Source organism: Python bivittatus, unplaced genomic scaffold, assembly GCF_059951505.1.
Source record: "Python bivittatus isolate LINGU-HERP-01145 unplaced genomic scaffold, Pbiv_v1 ctg000700_np1212, whole genome shotgun sequence".
Taxonomy (NCBI): domain Eukaryota; kingdom Metazoa; phylum Chordata; class Lepidosauria; order Squamata; family Pythonidae; genus Python; species Python bivittatus.
In genome coordinates this window covers 63,311,975-63,336,388 of record NW_028277098.1, presented here as the reverse complement: position 1 = coordinate 63,336,388, position 24,414 = coordinate 63,311,975, and the positions used below count along the sequence as shown (strand labels likewise).

The following is a 24,414-nucleotide window of genomic DNA, read 5'->3' as shown; positions in this document are numbered from 1 at the left end:
AGGCCATTCCCCCTTGTACAGACCAATCTGAGAGCATTTTATCTGCAGCTTTCAATTACATTGAATATACATCCTTTTTTCTCTACTCTCTTTTCTAGACTCCTCCCACCCCTGTGCTCTTCTGCCCCACCACTCATTTTGAAGTGAAGAGATGAATAATTCATGAACCTATTATGAACTCCTGACAGAGGAAGGACAATCTGGAATATCAGATTTATTGGAAGGCTGTCCAATCACATAAAGATCCTGTAAAGCAGCAGATGTGCACAACCCTACCTCTTTCATACTTCCAATTTGCAATATCTCCACAAATTCAAACCTCCTGACTGGCCATATGTTCCAGCTTCAATGTCTATCAGTAATACTGGCTCTGAGGAGAGAGTTTGTTTGGGGACGGGAATGTTCTGGAATAGAGAAACAGTTGATAAAAGGGTAGAAAAGATTGTGAGAATTTTCCATTTCAGCTAAAGAAAAAAATGGAAATCTTCTCCCTCCTGAAATTTCCAACCAAGAGAAGGAAGAGGTTGAGAAAGCTGAAGAGGAAGGGAATGTTTTCCAACTCCCGCTAAATAAGATGTGGAAGGAGATTTGTCAGCTTCAGTCGATGAAACAATGGAAATGGAAGGAGGGACACAACACCTTTTAATCTCTCTCAACTGGAACGAGGGGAAGGCATCTCCAGGTCCAAAGGAGGGAACATGGAGAGGATGATATAAAGGTTGAAGCGACTGAGGCAGAAATCCCAGATTCCAAGAGAGAGAGAGAGAGAGAGAGAGAGAGAGAGAAAATAAAGAAAGAAAGAAAGAAAGAAAGAAAGAAAGAAAGAAAGAAAGAAAGAAAGAAAGAAAGAAAGAAAGGAGAGATAGCAGAAACAAGCTAAGAAACAAGTAGCCAAATGGCCACTGCCTCAAAAAGATAGGAGGAAGAGAGACAGGATTCAAACCCTGGGACTAGCATATATACAGGATGGGATTCTGGGTTATTATTGGATGATGCCTTCTATTTCTTATCATGAATCTTCTTAAGTAACTTTGTTCAGTCTGCTTGGCAACTGAAGTAAGGAGCTGTACCTGGTATAAAGCCTTGACAATAATGGATTGTAAAACTGTCCCCATGCTGCAGTATTACAGATAAAACTGCATATGAACTTAGGTATTAAAATGCTGATACAGGAGCTGACAAAATTGGGATGCATGCCATTTATTCGAAATACACCACATGAAACATTTATCTCATTTGAGACCAATTTGGTATCAATTACATTTTATGTCCTCCTTATGCCAGTATATAGAAGCAACATTTTGAAATATGTATTTTGAACTACAAATGGAAGCAGTGCTAATCCACCTACAACCTGTTCAAAGTCAAATAAAAGGGCTTGAAATTATAGCGCAGTTTCTCTGCTAGCAAGTTCCCTAATAGAAAAATGTGTCATCCTATACCATGGGAATCTTGCAATGGTCCTCCACTATAGCTGCAGAGCTATGAATATCATCCCCCTGCTTTGGTATTTGCTTGTAGGAAGCAGCTGTCAGGGGGAATAAATAATAGGTTAGTGTGTAAACCAATGTAGGTCTTCCTGCTAGGCTTTTAAAGCTAAATGGAAATACTGTCACATGTCCCATATTCCTCACACTTCTGTCTACACACATCCATACACACATATATTTTTGAAATGTAGAAAGTCACTTCATTTTTTAAAGAAAGCAACATCAAAGCTAAGGCAGGTATTCTGCTTCAGCAGAGATATTTCCAGAATGCAATGGGGGAAGACTAGAGTATCACAGACCTGCACTGTTGTCAATGAGTAAAAAGGGAGAGATGATTGCATGCTGATAAAAAGCAGCATGGCACTGAGTACAGTCAAGGTTACAAATACTTATTTTTTAAAATATAATTTTTATTAAAGATGTTTTAAAAGGAAGGTAAAAACTAATACAAACTAATATAAAGTAAGAAAAAGAAAAGAAAAAGAAGTTTATTTTTTGCTAGTTTAAGGTTACAAATACTTCCATAAATCTTGTGGCTCTCATGAAGATTAACGAAATACTTCTGCAAAGATGTTATTCACAAGTGATAGAAATTAACTAGAAACTAGAGTTATCTATCTTTCTGTCATACTTATTTTTACTACATGGTCTCTTCCTTTTCTCATACCAAAAGCACTTCTATTTCATAAAGCACTGTGAAGAAAAGAAATGCTCTTATTCCTTTTTAGGTTAAACCACCAAAAGAAACAATAGGCTTGATGTGATAATGCTACAGTGAACCAAGGAACAGAATTGGGATTATATGACTCTCATGTACCCACATCAACTGCTTAGATAGTGCCCCTCCCTCTTGGATAACTGCAGGCATGTTCCTTCCTTTTCTAAGAAATTTGAAAACTCTTATATATAAAGAGATAAGAGCCACCCTGGATCATGGCAGATTTTTAAAGATCATGGCAGATTTTTAAAGTTAAGCTTCCTGGTTCCACAGTGGCCAAGCACATGTTAAACATAACTCCACCCCCTGCCCCCCAAAAGTTGGATATGAAAATTTATGTACTCCCACTCATATTCACCAGCTATTATTTTCTCCAGCAACTGGCATACAGATGAAACCTCTCAGAAAGCTTCTATCTTAAAGCTACAATTTCCTATGATACCTTAAGTCACAGTTATACAATGGTATTGTGTCCCATTTTATGTTGGAAATTCAACAGAAAAACAGTATACCTTACAAACATTTCATATTACTTGTTCCTGTCTAAGAAAATAATACACGTATACTTATAAATAAGTACACATTCACACCAACTAGAATGCATTCTCTCACACATTGTGTTTCATTCCTGCTTTCTCTGCCTTGAGGAAATCTGTAAATATTTCACCAAGTCTTTAATTTTTAACTAGACAACCCTGTGACCCATTGGGTCATCCTTTGACAGAAAGGTAGTGCAGTCTGACGTGAACAGAATGAACATTAAACTTTAGGCTGACCATATTTTTTTTTACCCCAATGCTGGACAGTCCCATGATCATCTAAGAACAGTATATATCATAAATAAATAATAATAATTGTACAATGTCCCATACCTACTAATTTTTGGGAGAAAGTTGTGGACTATATAAATATGATTAGGTGACAAAAGCTAAAATTTTCAGAGGATAATATTCTTTTGAACTGTATACCTAGTACATTCAATTTGACATCTGGACAATGTAAATGGATTCTCTGTGCCATTACTATGGCCAAAAGACTGATACTGAAGTATTGGAAAGTTAAATGTATGGCCCCATTTATTCAATGGATTGAGGATCTGATTGTGCTTGCCACTTATGAGTGGATTGCCTATAGACGTAGACTTTTTATGGACAAGTATAATGAAATATGGGATCCAACTATACAAAATACAGTGGGTTAAAAAAATGAGTCATATAAATGTATTGGAAATACATATGCATCTGAATAATATTTGTATTAGATAAATATATATAGATTTGTAACTATTTACTGTTATAATGATATACAAGTTTTTATTTTCTTTGTTGCATTTTTGTCACTTTTTCGTAATAGCACTTTTTAATGTTTTTCTTCTTGATAGTGTATTATTATTTTTGTGTCTTGTTTCTCTTTTTCTCTTTTTGTTATTAATTAAAAAGCAATAAAAATGATTAAAAAATAAATAAATAATTGCAGTGGCAAATGAACTTCAATAATAAGTCAATATTTACTTACCTAAACAGATAAACAGAATGACCACAGGTGGGCAAAAAAGCAGTGGGAACAAGAGCGACTTCCGACTTCCTGACGGTTTCCCCATGGACTTTGCTTGTGGGAAGCTGGCAGGGAGCGTTGGAAATCATGATCACATGATAGTGGGGACGCTGCAACAGCCACAACTTTGCAAATAAAACTGATCTGAACATCATGGAAATTTCAATTCCACAGGAGTAATGGGTCCTGGATTTTTTACGCATTCTTTTAAGTTAGCGGATTTTAGGTACCTTGATTCAAAAATTGTTGTGGTATAATGCACTGTTTGGGCTAACTTGAGGGTACAAACACACAAACACATAAACACAATGTGGTAGTATGTAATGTTATTCGTGTTTCACTTAACTTGTTTTTGCCTTTTATAAATGATTCTATTTTCCCTTTTAAATATTGCTCTATTATCCAGGAATATATAAATTTGTGGCAAAATGTATACTCGAGAGACGACAGAGCAGCAGTTACACAGTATGTTCATACTTGAAGGTAAAAGGTCTTCAGTATGTATACCTGTTTGTATAAAGGATTTCTGAAATCAATCTGAAAAAAAAAAAGTGTGTTCCCATTTTGAGGATTTCTTGGTTTTCTTCCTATGCTTCTCTGGTGTCTTGTGTCAATTTCTTTCATTTAAAACCTCATATATTATTTTTTTATTTTGCTTGTTATGCTTAATACAATCTGTGTGCTTCTGGATATTATTGTAATGGACAATAGAAATAGCAGCAATGTATACAGCAAGGGGTATTAAAGTTATTTCAAATGCTTTATAAGATCCTCCATCTACTTTATTTTATTTTCCCAGTCATATTAATAGTGGATAAAGCTTTGGTGTACACTGTTTATACGACTTCTATTTTTAAAGTCTTTGTCCCTGCATATTCCCTCCAGAATTAATGGTCCAGAAAAATAGGGAAAATTCTTCTTATTTCCTGATGGTTCCTGGATTGCTTCCTGCCCCTGCTCAGCAGTTACCTTACAAGAGTTCTGGATTCTCAAAAGCTTGGGTATTTTTTTTTTTTGTGCCATTTTCGCTGGTTCTTATTAAAGTATAAAGAAAGAAATGCTTTCTCTGTCCCTTCCTCTTAAAAGCAGAGGTTGCTTGCGTTATGCAGTTTGAAAAAACTGACTGGGATGTCCATTTCAGGACTCACTTGTGAATATGTACTCTATGCTGCTTCAATTGGCAAGCTTACTTCTATTAATATATCTAGCATTATAGAGTTCAGATTGGCCTAGTAGAAAAAAAGTCCTTTCCAATCCAACAACACCCGTAACTGGAACTATCTGCCTCATAATCAATACTCAAGATATAATGCTGACCTTCTGAGTGGATCCAAGGCACATACTAGAAAAAAAACCCTGCTGTAGCTGCATGTTAAAACAGATCCCAGTCTCATACATCTAGAAATAAATCCTGCTGGCTTCAGAAAGAAACCTAAGTCGCAAGTACATCTGTTTTGGATTATATCCTAAACTTGGAATCCACAATACAGACTCATTACCAGAAACATTAATGCAAACTAAGAAGATATGTATTACCAGGATGGCAGACATTGTGGTTTGGTTTATTAACAAATTTTTTATAATGCCCCAATCTAAAAACTCTAGGTAATATGCACAATATATTATCAAAACTAATAAGATGACCACCTTAGCTGCCATACTCTGCATCAGTTGTAGCTTTCAAGGCATCTTCAAAGGCATCCCCATATAGAGTTTGTTGTAGAGTGATCCCATCCAGAAGATTAGTTGAAAATGATGTTTCAAAGGGGCCAAGATATATATGGATGAATAGCAGCTCTACTGTGTGAGAGCATAGTCTGAGCTTTTTTTTTGTTCCCATTGAACTCCAGACACCAGTTCAAAACCTCCACAGCATCTCTGGCCTGGCTGGGATTTATGATATACAGTTGAGTATCATGAACATACTGATGATACCTTACCCCAAACCAACAGATTACCTCTCTTAGCGGTTCATATAGATATTAAATAACATGAGGGAGAGAACTGAGTACCTGTAGTTCCCCACATTGGAGCACTTCCCCCATGACTACAAACTGGAACTCAGATGACAATGGACCCACCATAAAATGCTGCCTCTGACTCCAGATGGTTCAAAACAATATCATGGTTGATTATGTGAAATGCTACTAGGAGTCTTACAGGACCAGGAGAGACACATTTCCCCAATCCAGATCCTGACAAAGTTCATCCACCAGAGTGACCAATGCTGTTTCAGACTGGTCCTGAATCCTGAATGAAAAGGATCCAGGTACTTTTTCCCCCTCTATGTTCCTCTGTACCTGATTCCTCACAAATTTCTCAACAAACCTTCCCAAAAAAGGGAGTTCAGAGATTGGGTGGAAGCCCCAGAGATGGCCTAAACAGAGAGCACACCAGAATCTCTTTCAAGACTGGTGGTGTCTCACCCTCTCTTAGATAGTCACTAGACACCTCTCAAACCCAACTAACTACCCCTCAGCCATCCAAAGGCACCAGGCTGAGCATGGGTCCAGACCATAGCTGGCTGTCAGGCCCAGCCCAAGAACGACGAGGCAGTCCAGTCCAGTATAGTTCCTTTATTAGCTTGCACCTTATAGACAGAATCTTGCCAGACTAAACCTATGTTAAACCAACTAGTGGATAAACCCCGTGAGACTCTAGGCAGAGGCTAGTCTCAGTTTCTTCATCTTCTCATGGTCCTGCTGCGGGCTGAGAAAGCACTTCCCCTGCAACCTCTCCTGGAATGCTACCCCTCCCTCATGATAACCTTGATCCTCCATTCCAGTATCCTCCTCGCACAAGCCTTCCATTACAGTGGCAGAGTTTATACTACAGACAATTTTATCAATTTTCTCAGGTTCCACAAGCTCAAAAGAATCCTAGCTGTCCTCACAAGATGTTGTCCTAGTCACCTGGCATGGTTCTATCCAATTGACATCTAATCTTGAGCAAATATTAGTGAACTTATCTGTAAAGAAACCTGCAAAAGCTTCACAACTGTCTGCAGGTGTCTTGTCTTCCACATCTCAAATCAGCAGGCAGGAATCCAAAGATGCAATAGAAACAGAAAAATATACATATTTTGTCATTTTATCACTACTATGTAGGCCAAAGCTCAAGAATGTATCAGTGCTCGGTTGTGTTCATTTATGGTTTTTCAATATCATATTTCACTTCATTTCTTGTATTTCCTTTGAGGATCAATGATCTAGTTGGTATTATTGAGTGGAAAGAGGCCCCTGAAGAAAATGTTGTTAAGATCTCTGGTTGTCTCCATATGCCAAACAACAACCTGGCTCAAAACAGAGCTGCCCGCCAAATCACTGGGCAATTCCCCAAGTGCCCTCTAGAAACCCTCAGGGTCCATTAGGCTCTTGGGTGGATCATCCTAATAGGTCTATTGCCCCTGAAGGGATCCATTTGCTCATGATCTGTAGTTCAACAAAAGTGATACTGAACTTTAAGAGACTTTTGAGATGCCTACTGAAAACATTCTCAGCCCTCTAATTCCAGCAGACAGATTTCCCAGAGCACAGAAAGAGTTGGTAATGGGCCAGATAAGCTAATATGGTGAGCTGCACTGACGGAACAGGCCTGTCTATTCTATCAGTGGAGAAAAAAAGATGATCAAACAACGCAGTATGTTTCTTCTTCAGATCTAACATAAAACCCACCTAGGCACACTGCAAACATATTCCAAGCAGTATGTCCTTTACTTTGTTGACAAAAGTGTATCATATTAAAATGCACAGTGATGCGATGGCTCATTTTCGTAGTTCTCTTGCATTTATTCCCTTGCATTTATTCTCTCCCAGCATTAATGCTCAGTCACAACTATTTTCAGGTTGCACAAGTCATCTGATATTTTAAACTAAAGCCTGGGATTCATATTAAGGATATCTGTAAGCTCCTCATATGAAAGATCAATCAAGTTTATTTATTCTGGGTGTATGAATGTGACATGACTAATGGCACATCTATTTCCTGGAAGCAGAAGGCTAATGCTACTGCTATAGATTGAGAGCAAGAATATTTATACTATGTGAAGAAAAAAAATGCATTGATAAAATTCATATTTGCTCATTTGAAAACAGTGTTGTGTTTTTCCTAAAAAAACAATATGCAAGCTTAATAAAATAGCCAGTGCCACTCAGGAAATCTCAACTGCTTGTTAATTGAATCAATTTCCTTACCCACCTTTTTCTGATACATTCACCTTCTAAGCAAACCTTTTAATTTAATAAGGCTTTTGAAGCGTTTTTGATTTCTTATCTAAGAGAATGATATACTCTCCAATAAATCTATTACTAAACTAAATCCAGGGTAAACCATCTTATCTGCTTAAGTAATTTGCAGAGTATGCAGCACTTTTCAAAAGTCACATGGTCCTTTTAAGAGGAATGTTGCAATATTCATTTTAAAACATCCAGCCACAAAGCAATGAAGCAAAGCTTCTTTATGTATGTGCCAGTTCACATGGAGCCTTCTTTAAAATCCCACCAGTCAGTCGTTTGGGGAGAATTAAGAAGAGGGAGAGAGCAAGGCCAAATCATAGGCCACAGGGTACATCACAGAGGCAACAACTGAGGCAAAAAACATAGGAAGTGTCAGTTTCGGTCTTGCTGACCAGTTCAAATGTATACAAGAAATGAAACACATCAAGGATTAGAAGCTGTGTATCTAGAATGAATGAGCAGAATGACAAGATTGATACTGACAATATTCTAATCACAGGCTGTTCTCAAATGAAGGCTTTCATAATGTTACCTCCAGAGTTTCAACCCAACACCAGATGCTGCTTAAGAGTTGGCTGTAAATTGATCAGTTATTTCCAAGGATCCTTTCCTTGCAACAGAGCACTCCTGTCTCTGAATCTTGAGACATCAGCATTCTCAGGGATTTGGTTAATATTTGACTGCCTGGATCCAAGTTGTCTTAGAAGATGGTCTTGGCACAGCTTACCCTGCAGGTCCTGAGTTTTGGGCTCGCGGAACTCTGCCTTGTCTTTGAATGCAGACAACTCCAGAGGGATATGATAAATAGATCTACATTTTCTTTCTTGAACATCCAATCATCAGAGCTTTAACTTCTTAACAAGTACAGAATTGAGAAGGGAACTGTTCCCATTATACCCAGCTACATATGCAATTTCTTTTCCAGAAATTTGCTGATAACTGCTTTCATTTGCTCTGTTGTACTATCTAAATTAGGCATGACATTTTACCAGTTTTCAGGAAAGTTCTAAGAAAATATGTATCAAAACAATTTTTGGATATATTTAAAGGTAATACTGATTTTAGCAAAATTAGTTGGAAAATTTAGTATTACCAGCTTTAGAATTTTTTCTCGCCAGCAAAATTTGTTGGGCTGAACTTTGCACATATTCCATGTCTAACATATTACTGTTTTAACACATGAAAGAAGATGAAAATTCAGGACTCTTACTGTGAAGTAGAACTGTTCTGTCTCCTGTTGATTGGCCCGTCTCTTGGCAATGCTTGGCTTGCTCATGAATGTTTCAGAAACTGTTGATTTTACAGACTCCATAGAATTGCTATACTGGAAGCAATCAGATACATCAAAATCTTCAATAGTGACAATATCCTGAATAGTCTGCAGTGTGGCTTCCATTGTTTTTTTAACCTGACATAGAAAGCACAGAAGGAATAAAAAATAAAAAGTGAGACTGCAGCATAACCAATCATATATTTGATTCTGTTACAGTACAAATACTTTTTGCAGGGATGCTGAGAAAGAACAAATCTTCTAATTATGTATCCTATATGCCATGAGAGTGATTATGTTCTAGTTCTAGTGCAAATTTGAACAAGGGGATCAGTGTAGCAACTGATCTGCAACTTCAGTCTACTTGCCCTGCAAAGAACAACAATGAACATAACCATTGCAACATGAAGCTCTGCTTGACTTGGAGCATCTGATGTAGTGGCATCCTTGTGTCTGACTTTGTCTCCCAAAGAAGACAGGGAGAGCATGGATGAAGCACATTGGTGGAGGGGTAGATGTCATGGAGAATCTTATCCACTTCACCAGGCTTCAAAAGAATCTCACATAATTTTAAAAGACCCTACCCTGCTCACCAATGTGGATGCTGCTCCACTGATGTCTAAATCAGAATGGGTATTATATGTATGCTGTCAGATCTCAGGCTAAAAGACATGGAAAAACAAGAATATGGAGCTGTACCAATGAAAAGACGGAATTCCCTATGACAGGTATGGAGTTTGGGTTCTTACCTCTTCATTTTCAATCTTCAGAGTGGACAGCCTAGACTGCAGCTGCTGACATCTTTGTACCAACTCACTCTGCACTGGTTGCTGGGCACATAGCTGGAATACCTAGAAAAGAACAGGTATTTTTGCAACTTTCCAGATACTTGCTTCCAGTTCTTTTGTTAAAACTCATAATCAGGTATGAAAAACCTGTACTGGGCCACCGAAAAATGGATAACTAAACAAACTGGAATATACAACATCAAAACAAGTAAGTTTCACTGTTACATTTTAGATGTAATGAGACCAATAATATAATTTGTCACCGCCCAGAGTCGCTCTGTAGTCAGATGGGCAGTGACAAATTGGATAAATAAATAAATAAATAAATAAATAAATAAATAAATAAATGGTCTCAAAAATTAACAGTAAAGAATGAATCCATGACAAACAATGAAAAGTTTTCCGCAATTTTTCAGACAAGTTAATAGAAGGTAGAAACAGAAGAAACAAATTATTTTTAATTTTTAATTATGTTTTGTTCAATAAACCACAATTGCCTGGATGTTCACACATACTTAGTCATAAACCACAGTTTACCATCTACAATGGTTAGGCTCACATATTGCGCTAAGCCAGTTAGCTGCAGTTCATTCAGAAGTCAGTGGCATGAGTGCTAAGCAGAACCTACTGCGGGATCATATTATATCTTTGCTACAGACCCTGCACAGACTACCAATTGGCTGCTGGGTACAATTTAAAGTGCTGGTTTTGACCTGTAGAGCCCTTTGTGGCTTGACACCTGGGTACCCACAGGACCACCTGCCCCAACCAGAGTCAGCCTGCTCTATCAAGTCCTCTAGGAAGAAACTGCTCCTAGCGCCCAACTTTTAGGAGGTAAATGGTGTTGGGTCCAGGAGCCACTGCTTCTTGATAGCAGTGCTGGTTCTGTGGAGCAGCCTCCCTGTGGAAATCAGGCTGGCCCCCTCCTTCATTCCATTCATAAAGATCCTGAAAATAGAACTGTTCTAGAGGGCATTCTAAGTAGACTTGGACCATTTCTGCTTTATTGTGTTGTTTTATTCGTGAATTGTTATTTTTTTAAAATTTATTAAACAAATTTGTACAGCTGCCCATCTACCAAAGGAACTCTGGGCAATAAACAAAGATAAAAACACAATACAGTGATCAAAATTGTTGGATGAAAGGAAAAGAAAAAGAAAAAAGAGAAAGTCGAGGCCCCAATAAAAATGTCAACACCCATAGATAACCCCACAAAATTGTTAAATGTTTTGATTTTATGCTAATTTTATTCCTACCACAAATGCTTTAAACTGTTTTTTTCTATGTTGTGCTAACAAGTGGAAGGATGGAAAGATAGATACATAGATAAATGCCACAGAATCTATATCATAGATAATAGTTTGATATGCGAATGCACCCAGCTTCCAATAAGATATGTGTTCTTGCAATTGAATGTGCTATTTTTATTTTTATTTTATTTATATAGCCGCCCATCTCACATAAAAGTGACTATTATGATTTGTACAATTGTTTATGTCATTATATAATATAAATTCACAAAATTAACAGTGAAGAATGAATCCATGATGAACAATGAAAAGTTGTCCACAAGAGTGTGAAGTCTTGGTTATGCCAGGTGGCCTGGGGGCTGGATGGGGACTCGCACCATTCGAATTGGCTCGTGGGGTAATTGAGTCTACACCCCCAGCATCTTGAATGTTTTTAGTCTTTTTATGTATATGGTTTTTTGTATATAGTTCGACTTTTTAACTAAATTAATGTGGATATTTATATTTTCAACTGTTTCGGGGTTTTATTTTAATTATGAGCTGCCCAGAGTCTCTGGGGGAGATGGGTGGCATATTAAATAAATAAATAAATAAATAAATAAATAAATAAATAAATAAATAAATCTTTTCTATATTAATTGAAGCAAAAAAGATAAGGGGGTACCAAAATCCCACTCCATACAAATGAATGTATTCAGAGGGAAATAGGACTACATATGAATTATATTATGATTCCCAGTGTATATCCATTTAACTTTCACTGGGAAAAAGGGGATATGTATAGAAAGCTGCTATACAACAGTAGTTGGCCAGACTAATTTTTTACGAGGAGGAGCTCTCCACACAGGTAGTCCTTGCTTAACATCAGTGACTGTTCAAAGTTACGATGGCGCTGAATGAAGGGACTCAAAGTTCTGTCCGTTGCAGCGCCACTGGTCACATGAACAAAATTCAGGCCCATTCACATTTACAACCGCCTTTTGGCCATCTGCCTATCCGCTGCTGCCAGCTGCCCAGCCCTGTCCCCGGCTGCCTCACCTCTCCCAGGACCTCCATTTGCTTGCCAGCCAGGGCCTCTGCTTGTATGCCAACCAAGATCTCTGTCTGCACACCAGCCAGGGCCTCTGTTCAGGCCCAGGGACTTCTTTTGCGAAAGAAGCTCGGTGTGTGAAGGATGGCCTCAGCTGCACTGGTACAAAAGAAGGCAACATGAAAGACGTCCCCAGCTGGTACAGTAGTGGCATGTGGTGCAGCGGGTGCAGTGGCGGCGGGCAGGGCTGGGTGACGGGGCAGCTGGCGGCAGCAGGTAGGCAGGCAGTCAAAAGGGCAGAGATGCAGGGGGGAAGTTAGGCAGGTGGGGGGAGTTCAAGAGGACGCAGTCCCATACCTTACTGAGGCTCAGGGCTGGAAGGGACCAAGCCTCGCCTAACAAACAGTGGGATTCAGTTAATGGCAATGGGGACTGCTGGGATTGCCATCGTTAAGCAACGTGATCACGTGACATCATGCTTTATGGTCATTGCCTAGCGATGGAAATTCTGGTCCCAATTACTGTTGTTAACTGAGGACTACCTGTATATAGAGAGAACTTTCCCCAGTGAATATGAAATAATTGTTTTTTGGGGAACTGGGACAACACTGAGTCATAATGAGCAGGACTAGGTTAATTAGGCCTATAATATGCATTCAGTACTAAAGGATTGTTCATACTCCTGTATAGTCCTGGGCCAATCATGGCTATAGTTTGTTCTGCTTCCTATACAGGCTTTCTAATTATGTCTCGAGTGAAACTTGCAATGAAAATATATTGACAGAGAAAGAAAAAAAAAAACTAACCATGTCACCCATATGGGGCTGAAACTCAAACTTCATCGGTGGGCAGAAGACACTGTTACACATTTCCATCAGGCGCTGCTTGTCGCTGTTGGCATCCAGGTTTTCAACAGCATTCTCAATGGCATCCAGGCCCTCGTGCTTTGATTGTTCTAGATTGAGCTCTGCTGATAGGAATGTCCTAAGTGCCCTACCAAGGCTGGCATGATACCCTAGGTCACAGCACTGCTGAAAGAAACAGGAAAGTAAAGACCACCTAAAATTCAGGAAACTGTTGAAGGAAAAGTTACAAATGATACAATATATCAACAGATAACACAGACAAATATTCAACTCAAAGGATCTATTATTTTCTGGAAGTCAGTAGTACACTAAAACATAAGTTTACTTAATAAATATAGGTACTTCCCAGGTTGTATGAGACCTAACTTATATAAATTCAACTTTACACAAATGTTTTTATAAGCCACATTTAAGGACAGAAAGAAAAAAAAACTGTGTTACACCGGCAATATAAAGTAGTCCAGCACACAGCTGAATATCTTATTTACACAAAGTTTGAATTTGCAAAGCTTTTGGTTATGAAAATCAGGGAGCACCTGTAAAAAGTACTTTTTCCTTTTTTAAAAAAATACATCACTGAATTTGCTTAAACTGAAAACATGAATTTCTGTAGCAATTTGTTTTAGAAGGTGGAATTAAAACACAGTTCAGTTTGACACAACAGAATATCCTCCTTAAGACTGATTTATTAACTGATCCAGCCCACAGTAACCTGTCTTCCTAGATCCATATTCAATCTTCTTCTGAACTGGGACCATTCTCTGCTCTTCTGCTCCCAGTCCCTCACTCCTTTCCTCCAATGTTGTTCTCTTACCGTATCCAGCTGGATTGGCACCAATTACTTTCACTAGCTAGTTCCTTAGCTAGGACCCTACAACTAAAATCTCAGGAAAACTTCGCACAGTAGACATCTTTACAAGCTGTCTTTGAGGCACAGAACTAAATGTGTGGACAAGAACTGTGCTCCTGTTTCCGCATCCATACACCTACTGGAAGCCCAGATATTAAGAAGAACTTTTACAGAGAACACTTGCAGAGAAAATGTGCATCTATCTAGTTGATAGAAAATACTGAATTAGCTTGTAGAGGAGAAGATACACAAATGGCCTGAAAATAAAGTTAAACATGATTTAGCAATTGCACAATTAAATATAAAGGACAAGTCTTCATTCAAAAACTTGGAAACATGTCCTTTTCTAACATTTTTTTTTCTTCCTAGCGTTTTTCCCGTATGTGGAGGGTCTGCCTTTTTCGGGTTAGGGTTTCTAGCCTGGTGCCTTAACCACTAGACCAAACTGGCTTTCTTTTTCTAAAATATATACAGTACATTTTTTGTCATCCATTGTCTACTGAAATGCTTTTTAAATAATAAAAGAATCCCCCTTCCCAATTATACAGTAGGTGAAAAACAAGTGTATAGCTGATGAATAAAAGGATGTGAGCAGGGTATCGGGATAAGTTTATTCTATCACTTGGGTACATGACCCTTGCCCATACTGGCTAATTACATCCAGAAGCTGCTGACTGGGTCTGTGAAATAATAAATACACCTCTGCAAAAGAGGGCTTTAAGATGCTTCAAAAGAGGAAACTACAAAGTCTCTCTTGAAGAAATCAGTCCTGCAGCCCAAAGATGCTTTTCCTACTATGAGTGAAACATAAACACCCTTCTGCTTGCCTCCAGAGCAAGATGCCTATTATAGGATGTTCTGATGTCAATGTAGGAGCATGTGAAAGAAAGAGCAGAAACTTGTTAAATAAAATATGTAATCAAATAGTTGCTGATAGAGAAAAAGATACTGAAAAAAAATCCAAATAGAAGCCTGAAGTATTTTTTGCATTTACTATACAGTTACTCTATTATTTTTCAAGCCAAATCATATGAAAATAAGCTCCTGACATCACTTGATGAGAAAAACTTATATATCAGTAGAAGAGGAAGAATGGTTTCAGCTGGGGAAAGAGAAAGAAGGAGAAAGAGAGAGATTGATTGATTCCAGGAAGCCTTCTAAAAGGATGAAGTAGCCATCTGTTTGATAGATGCTTTAAGCCACAAGCTTACATCTCCCCCTTCTAGGCAAGTACTGCAGATAAACGGCAGAACAGAAATGCATGCACACGTGTGAGAGAGAAGAATCAAAAAGAGAAACATAAATGTATGTGCTTAAACTGAATCTTGCCATAGCCCGCTTGTGCTATGGGTACAGTGCCAAAAGTCTGTGGCAGGTGTGGAGAGTCTGCTTGTAAAGCAGCAATTGTTGGCTTTACTGGAAGCATGCAATGAAAGAACATTACATTTAGTCAAGAAGCATAAAGACTAAATAGGGGTAAACAAAAACAAAAGATGGTTGATTGAGAATCTGCACATGTTGAGGATATTTTTATGGTAAATAACTATTGAGCAGTTTCAGCTTTGCAACCAAATTAATATTCCATGTTTTTCACAGAGCATGGAAGACACATCTTGTGAATCTTGTCAATCAATCATGAGGCAGGTCACCAGAAATTTCAGAAAGACTAATATCCATCTGTGTTAATACGTGGTTTAGATTATCAGAGTTGAAGCCTTATGAATGAATTGTTCTCAGGTGTGGGTTTCTATCTATATAGGAGTAGATGCACTCATTTGTATATGTGAATCTATTTTTATATCTCCATTCATGGAATCTGAAAGTGAAATTCTAATTAATATATAATCCCTATTGGAAATCAGAAGAACAAGATTAATTCATCTATGTTTTCCACCTCATTTCTCAGCAGTCCTTCCTTATTTTTTGCATTTTAAAATATCCCGAAAATTACATTTACAAGTGTGTCAGTCTCACCCACCTTTCTTGGTTATATAAATGTTTGATGGAAGCATTTTCCAAAGATTATTTTAAAGATAAGAATTGAATGACTCAGACAAATTAAGTTCTCAACATGACAGCTGATTAACCTTCATCAGCTAAAAAAAATACTGAAATACAAAGCTGGTAAGATGGAGAAGAAAACATCCAGCATTCCAAAATTCAGTACAAAAAATACTTCATGTCTGTCCACACTTTTACAATTGCACATTTATTCTGCAAAACTACACTGATGAATATACAGATACAAATCTAGTAAATGAAGTGATTCCTATTTTTTCTATTTTGATTTTTCTTTATAATTAATCTTGTATTATTTGACCATATAGATAGTTAAAAAACTTAAATTTTGGAAAATAAATTTTAGTTGTAGCATTCATCCAAACTTACAGCAATAAGGACATAATGGGTGCTCGTTCATATTCACTCAGTAGAGCACCCTCTGGATTCATGGGTTTTTATGTTTTTGTTTCATTTTTGCTAGAGGATAATAATGATCTGAGTAGAAATGATAGTGCTTAGCTCAACTCCTTCACATTATCTTTCTCTTTTTAAAGGAGATTTAAGGATTTATTAAGAATAGAGCCCCCCAGCAGTATCCTTCATCATCCCCAATAAGCAAATACGTGGATGTTGATGTTTATAGTTCACCACATCTGAAAGGCATCTGAATAGGGAAAATGGAATTAAATTGATAAGAATACAAAAAAGCACCACCAGAAATTTCTTATAACATAAAATCAATGCCAATCAGAGCAAGATGGTAGGTTCTGGATATGTCTGTGGAGGCTTCTTAGTCATTGGTGTGATATGTTTTTATTTGGATTCCAACACTGAGTAGGGTGTTGGACTCAGTGGCCTAAACTGTCTCTCTTGACTTTATGGTTTTAATTTTTGTCCAATCTACATTTTAAGTAAACCACTCTAATTTGTACTTTCAGGAAGCAGTACAAAGATCAAACACAGTTCAGAATTCTGGGCTGCTCAAATATTTCATACAAACATGGATAAAACCAGTTTATAAAATTTTGCATGTTAGAAAAACTTGTATATGAAATAGATCTGAATTGTTATGAATGTGTTTTTCATACAGACTTAGTTCAACCCAGACTTACAGTAAATTCAATAAATGCTAGCCTAACAAAAACTGGAAAAGATTGACTTGTCTATCCCTACTACTAGCCTTCTATGGGCACTGTACTAAAGAAGGAGGCTAATTATTTGCTTGTTTGAACATTTATTTCATGTATTTTTTTTATGGTGTAGCAATTAATGTCTTGAATTGGGACTGAGAAGACCAGTTTCACCTATAGACATTTTCTGTCTCTCAGCCCAATCTCATAGCGTGACTGCCGGGGTGAAAAACTGGAGTAGGGAGTGTTATATATGCTGCCATGTGTATCCTGAAGGAAAGGTGGCTGTAGATCCATTGAATAAGGAGAAATGTAGATGTATTCTTTATTACTGACATTAGTTGTGTGAATCTCATGCATTCCTATATAACCTTAAGAAAATTCACCATCCACCTCAACAATTTGGGTTGGTCTCCAGATCATTTGGATAAATAAGGCTGTTTGAATCTTTCAGACATTTGAGATGAATTGCAAACCATTTTTAAGCATTCTGTTATAACTCTTGGAAATCATTCAACCAGTAGGTCAATACCCAAAAGCAGAAGAAAACATGAAGTATTCATAAAGAACCATTTTTTAAACTAAACTAGGAAAATCACATCCAAGGAAGAAAAAAAAAAACACCTGTTTTCTATTATTAGTAGGGTTACAGTTCAGAGCAAAATGGAGAGTAAATACCTCTAATAAACTTCTGAAACCGGGCAAAAGTGAGCATGAGATTTTATGAGTGGATGAATAACAGAGTAGTAAGTTTTCTAAAGAGTAAATGGACAAAGAGGAATTAATCTGCTTGTTTGGAGCCTCCTGTTTTCTCTTTCTCTCCCTCCCTCCCTCCCTCCCTCCCTATCAGTTAGCTTCAGGCTTCCTCAATGACTATTTTTTAACCTTGATTATGAAATGCTATTACAGCTGAAAGGCAGCATTCAGCAACAGTACTGAGGAACCAGTAAGCAATTCAATACAGTCAATGTACCAGCTCTATTGGATGGATAAGGGTACCAACATGATAGAGGACAAGATTATATTAATAAAACTTCAAAAATAAGTTCACAAGAAGGCAATGGCAAACTATTTCCATACTGTTACCTAGAACACTACATGGAGGCATTTATGTAATCACCAGGAATCAAACTTAATTTGAGAGAATTTTAACTATTAAAAAAAAAAAGACCATCATCATCAAGGCAGAAGTTAGCTATCTGTCACCCTTCAGTATACAGGTAGTCCTTGCTTACCGAATGTCTCATTTATTGACTGTTTGAAGTTATGATAGTGTAAAACAAAATAGCTTTGTGACTATTCCTCGCATTTATGACTATTGCAGCATCCCGCAGTCAAGTGATTGCCATCTCGGCACTTCACAACTGGTTTGTGATAGGCAGAGTTAACAGAGAAAGGGGAGGTAAAATTGTAAGTCATGGTTACATGATGTTTTGCTTAACGACTGTGGTGCTTCAGTTAACAACTGAAGTGGAAGTGAGGTCATAAGCCTGTTGCGGTCACATCATGTTTCGCTTAATGACTGTGGCACTTAGCAATGGACTTGCCAGTCCCAATTATGGTCACTAAGCAAGGACTACCTGTAAACAATACAGTCATATGTCCCACTCACATTTGTCTTAACCCAGTGGTCCACAAGTCAACTCACTATTGTCATATCTTCTACTACTGTCTGGCAAGGTTGATTAAGAGAGTCTTATCTCCCTCTCTTTACTGGAACTGGGAAGGAGACAAAAAGTATCTCCAAAATATACCCAAGATTTGGACAATTCAGTTTAACTTGTCTCAGATTCCCGTATGCCCCATCTCTAGTCCAAAGCTGGAATGTAAAGGTATAATATTTCATATTCAAAGCATTCAGAGCACTCAGTGCCACTTAATACCAAAGTAAGCTGAATTTTTTATCTGACTCTGGAGGAAAAGACTAGATATTGTATTTCTCAAAGTTTGTTTTAGAGGCATTTTGATTTGACTTAGCTACCTAACATCCAACTCCTAAATAAGGAAGGGGAAGATGAGATTTTGCTGATTTTGAAGACAGGTATGAGATGAAGTCAAGGACCAAAAGCCTATTCATGCCTGTTTTGTAGTACGTCCTACTGATGTGTGCAAGTAAAGTTGTTCCCAAGGCTTTCTATAGAAGTTGTGGAGTGTGGTCACTCAAAAAATGATATTAAAATAATGGAAGTGACCTGACAATTGCAGAATTTGGTTTGGCTATTTACTTAATTAGTGCTGTGTTTAAATGTTGTTGTCCTCGTATAACTGAATGAAAGACAGACTGAACACAGATAAAAGATAACATCTGCATATAGACTTCTGCCATTGAAGAAATTAACTGAGGAGAACAGCAAAATGAGGTCTGTAGCAGAAATATTCAGGAAATACACTACCATAGTACACTTACATCAATGAGATCAGACAGGTCATGGATATAATACTTGAATACAGATGCATTGGTGGCTTCCAGAGCCAGCAGATATTCATTTCTTGCCTTAATAGCCTTCAGTTTATTTTCTGTGTATTTTGCTTGGCGCTGAAAAGTAACCAAATGGAGTTTTATTACAAAAGAATTAAAACAAAGAAAGCAATAGCCTTGAAGGAAGAAAAAAATCCTGCAAAATCAAGAAATGATTTCACCATTTTCAACACTGCTTTCTTTTCATCTAGACTCTAAAAAAGCTAACACTTTTAGGCAAAATAAATGCATCATGTAGCAATGAATCAAAGAACTGTTGAATCCTGTAGAGACAGGAAGGTAATCTAATCCATAGATGGCCAGAAAGAAGCTCATAGGAACATGTAAGGTTAATATATCCAGTCCTAAAAGCATACTTGCATCCTGAAGATCCGTGCAGAATTTTGCTTGGCTCTGATATGGACACAGAGGACTGACATCAGCAGGAGGTACTAAAGAGCCAAGTGTGAAGAAAGGTCTGATACCCAAATCATCCAAATTACAGGGACAGATCATGTATCACTAGAACTTAATATACCATCTGCACTAAGCAGCTGGAAGCTTAGGCCCACACACACATTCACATTCCTCTGCCCATAAGAATAGAAAACACCCCTTCCTGATCTAGCCCAATCTCCGGAATCAAGACAGGATATTATACACATGGAACGTTCATAATTTAAACCTTCATCGTAAAGTCAAAGCTAATTCAGTATTTATTTCTTTTATCTATTTTCATTATTAAAAATACTCCAAAGAGGAGAACATTTAAAAATATTTTACAATAAATTAAAATAATTAGGATTAAGCTGTTATGGCTCTAATTATTTATTAAATATTGAAATCCTAAATACTATGATGCAGTATAATGCTGAACCAGACGGGAAGACACAGCAGCATCTGCCTACCCAAATACTTGGTGAAGAAGTCTTAAACTGTCACCAAAGGTTTATGATGCTTGCTGTCAACAGCATCTGAAGCAGAAAGACATTCCGCAGCTGAGATTGTGGAATCAAGTATGCCTACTCACAACTCACAGCATAGCAAATAGCCCATGGGTGCAGCATCCCCAGGATTTCACCTCCAGTACAGGTAGTCCTCGAGTTATTGGGACCAGGACTGCCAATGCTAACTGATGTGGTCATAAAGCATGACATCATGCGATCGCATTGCTTAGCGACAGCAATCCAGGCAGTGCCGATTGCCATTATAATCCCAAGACGTGCGGGTCGTTAAGTAGGAAGCAGCAGGAGTCCCAGGTGAGGGAGTGCGGGGGTGCCGCAGGGGAGTGGGGGAGGCCCTGGGAAGCCCTGAGCAGGCTGCCTGCCAGTTGTGGAAGGAGAGTGTTGTGGTGCAGCACAAGTGCAGGGAGGCCAGGAAAGGAGGGCGTGGAGTGTGAGAGTAGGGAGACCCAGGGAAGGAGGGCGCTGGTAGGTGCGTGCAAGTGCAGGGAGGCCCAGGGAAGGAGAGCGCTGATCAGTGTGTGGGTGCATATGAGCAAAGGGGGAAAAGGCACAGTGCATGCATGCGAGCAAAGGGAGGAAGTTGGACACGGTACATGCATGCAAAGAAAGGCGGGGGTGGGGAAGACTTACCCGAGCAACTTGTGACCTTCCCTGCTGGCTTCCCCATTGACTTTGCTTGTGGGAAGCTGGCAGGGAAGGTCACAAATGGTGATCAAGTGACCCTGGGATGCTGCAACCAGTCACAAGTGCAAGCTGGTTTGCCAAGTGCCCGAATTTTGTTCACGTGATGGCAGGGGCACTACAATGGCCAGAACTTTGAAGAGTGATCATAAGTCCCTTTGTTCAGCACCATCGTAACTTCGAATGGTCACTGAATGGTCAATCACTGAATGAATGGTCATAACTTGAGGACTACCTGTATATCGAGGAACAGTAAATCTCTTTCAAGAGAGGGAGAAAATGCATTGGCTATATAGCCCATAATTACTTTACTTGCTCCACGTATGATCCTAAGAAGAAAAGTTTGCCTGGATTTCTGTATCTCAGTACAATTAACTTTTCAAATTCAAAATATTACTTTTAAAAACAACATATCAAAAGTAATCTAGTGCAAATATTAACCCTTTTTTCCTCAACTTTTTAAATACAGTCTCTTTGCCTATGGCATTATACTACCTCTGCAAATTAGAAGATTTAAATATCAAATTGGCAACTGATTGATACATAATATCTTTGTGTACCATGCAAATCAGAGTTTCAGTTCAAATGCATTTATATAGTTCACTAGGGATAAGAAGAAATGGATGAGTGCCAAAACTACCTCCTCAAACTTTTGATTTCTATACCTCCTCATTCCATCTCATGAATACACATACCTAAATATAGTTCCCAGATCTCAGAATAATCCCTGAGCCATTAGGTAAGTATTTCGGCTATTTCCCCATTAAATAGCTCTTCCCCCTTAACGCCCTGATAGATACTCTATTGTGTGTTAGATTCACAGCAGCTTCACAGATTCACTCAGCAGCTGCTCTGGGTAAAGAGAGGTTTGCAATTACCCAGCAGTTAACCCTGTTGCGCACTCACCTTCTCTTTCATCTTCTCAATCTTCTTGACTGAGCTCCGTCGGACATGCTTTTCTTCAAACTTGACACTGGAGGCTGAATCAGGGGAGCGTGGAGTTTGCTTTTCCTCTTGCTTCACAGACTTACCAATCTGTTTTTCTTCCTGTTTCTCTGCCTCTTTCAGCTTGCTTTGAGCACTGATGCTGTCAGCATTGTACATGTGGTAGGTCTTCATTACCTGCAAAGGCAATTCTCACTTAACGAGCATTTTACTGTACTTTAAAAAATTTGCCCAGTTGGGAACAGTTGAACATTACTTGACCAATGCCTTTAACATAAACTTAAAATTCAAACAGAAAAACTATTCTACAAGCCTACTGTACAGATAGTCCTCAACTTATGACAGCAACTGGGACAATTTCCATTGCTAAGTGATGCAGTTGTAAAGCGCAACCACACTGCTTAGCGATGGCAATCCCTGCGGTCCCAGTTGCCATCGTTACTCAAATCCCACGGTTGTTAGATACGGCAATTTCCCGCCAGCTTCCCACAACCAAGTCAGTGAGGAAGCTGGCAGGAAGTTGCAAGTCCCAGGAGGTTTGCAAGTAAGCTGGCAGGCAGGTAAGTGGCTGCTGCTGGATGGGGGAGGGCACAAGGGGGTGCGTGACAATGCAAGGGAAATGTGGCAAGGCTCAGGGAGCGTGCGAGGGAGGCTCGGGGAGGGTGTGCATCGGTGTGAGGGAGGCATGGTGTGGCTCAGGAAGGGTGCGTGAGGGAGTGTGGGAGGCATGAGGGTTGGGAGGGTGTGCAAGGGTGCATGGGGGTGCACAAGGGTGCGAGGGAGGTGTGGCAAGGGTTTGGGAGGGTGTGTGAGGGAGGCACAGGGGGGGTTGGGAAGGGTGTCCGAGGGTGTACAGGGGTGCGAGGGAGGCATGGTGATGGTCAGGGAGGGTGCACAAGGGAGGCACAGTGAGGCATGAGGAGAGTGTGCACGAGTGGCAGGGAGGCATGATGAGTCTTGGGGAGGGTGTGCGAGTGGCCACCATGGTGCGAGCACAGAGGAACTGTGGGAGGGTATGAGGTGGGGGACACTTACCCCAGCAACTTTGATCATGGGGTGCTGCAACCAGTTGTAAGTGCAAGCCAGTTGTCAAGCACCCAGATCACAATCACATGACTGCGGGGGTGCTCAGATGGTCAGAACTACAAAGAATGGTTGTAACCATATACTTGTACAGCTCAAAAGGATCAGCAAAGGCATGGAACATTTTAAAACCCTCATGTCATTCTGGATGTCTGGGGGCTAAATCAGAGCTTCCACTCCTTCTCCCCAACTCTGCTTGTGAAAGCTTGCATGGAAATACATATATATATTTACTTTTTTCTTTCAAAATTTGTTTTGTTCTTATTCTCTTAAAACTTTCTGTAATAAAAATTATATATATATATAATTTTTATTACAGAAAGTTTTAAGAGAATAAGAACAAAACAAATTTTGAAAGAAAAAAATAAAGTAAAGAAAAGTAATGTGAAAAAAGTACAAAGAAAGAAATAGAGAAGAAAAAGAAAGAAAAGGAAAAAAGAGAAAAAGTTATAAAGCAGGAGCTTCCGATCTTCATGACAGCAGTTACAAGTACATGTATATTTTACCCTCTCTCTCTAAGGTCACAACATAATTTCCTTCTTTCCATAATCTACCCTTTTTAATCATCAAACCCATAAATCACAAGTTCATATTTCGCTTTTTTCAGCAAAAAGTCTGTAAGGGGATTCCAGTCACTAATAAATGTGGTGATGTCCTTTCTTTAATCAGACAAGTCAGTTTTGCTCTCTCTTCTAATTCTGTCATCTTCACCAGCTATTACTGTATTGTGGGTATTTCAGATACTTTCCATTTTTGTCCATATAATAATATTGCAGCAGTTATATATAATAACAATCTTCCATGATTATTTTCTAATTGTTTATCCATTAGACCCAACAAGAAAAGTTCTGGTTTCAACTGAATATTAATCCTTATTTTTTTTTGTTTTTTCTGTGTGTATTTGAACCCAAATTTTTCTGACTTTTTTGCAAATCCACCAGGCATGATAAAATGACCCTTTGTTTTTTCCACATTTCCAACACAAATTTGAAGTACTTTTATACATTCTAGATAATTTTTCTGGAATCATGCACCAATGATACATAATTTTATAAAAATCTCTTTTAAATTATAACAAATGTAAATTTCAGTCCTTTCAG

The 24,414-nt window shown here is 38.5% G+C and overlaps 1 protein-coding gene across 8 annotated transcripts in view; it reads right to left on the bottom strand.

Moving 5' to 3' along the window:
- Positions 1-24,414, bottom strand: part of SRGAP2 (SLIT-ROBO Rho GTPase activating protein 2) — a 226,142-nt gene that overhangs the window by 62,108 nt on the left and 139,620 nt on the right. For 6 of the 8 annotated variants that reach the window (XM_088154402.1, XM_088154405.1, XM_088154408.1 and 3 more), the window contains 5 exons: positions 22,193-22,408; positions 19,590-19,718; positions 13,142-13,366; positions 10,017-10,118; positions 9,208-9,405 (listed from right to left, as the gene is read on the bottom strand). In XM_088154402.1, coding sequence (XP_088010528.1) covers positions 9,208-9,405; positions 10,017-10,118; positions 13,142-13,366; positions 19,590-19,718; positions 22,193-22,408 — 870 coding nt within the window. The remainder of the gene's footprint in view (positions 1-9,207; positions 9,406-10,016; positions 10,119-13,141; positions 13,367-19,589; positions 19,719-22,192; positions 22,409-24,414) is intronic. The other 2 variants (XM_088154404.1, XM_088154406.1) reach the window with 1 other exon arrangement.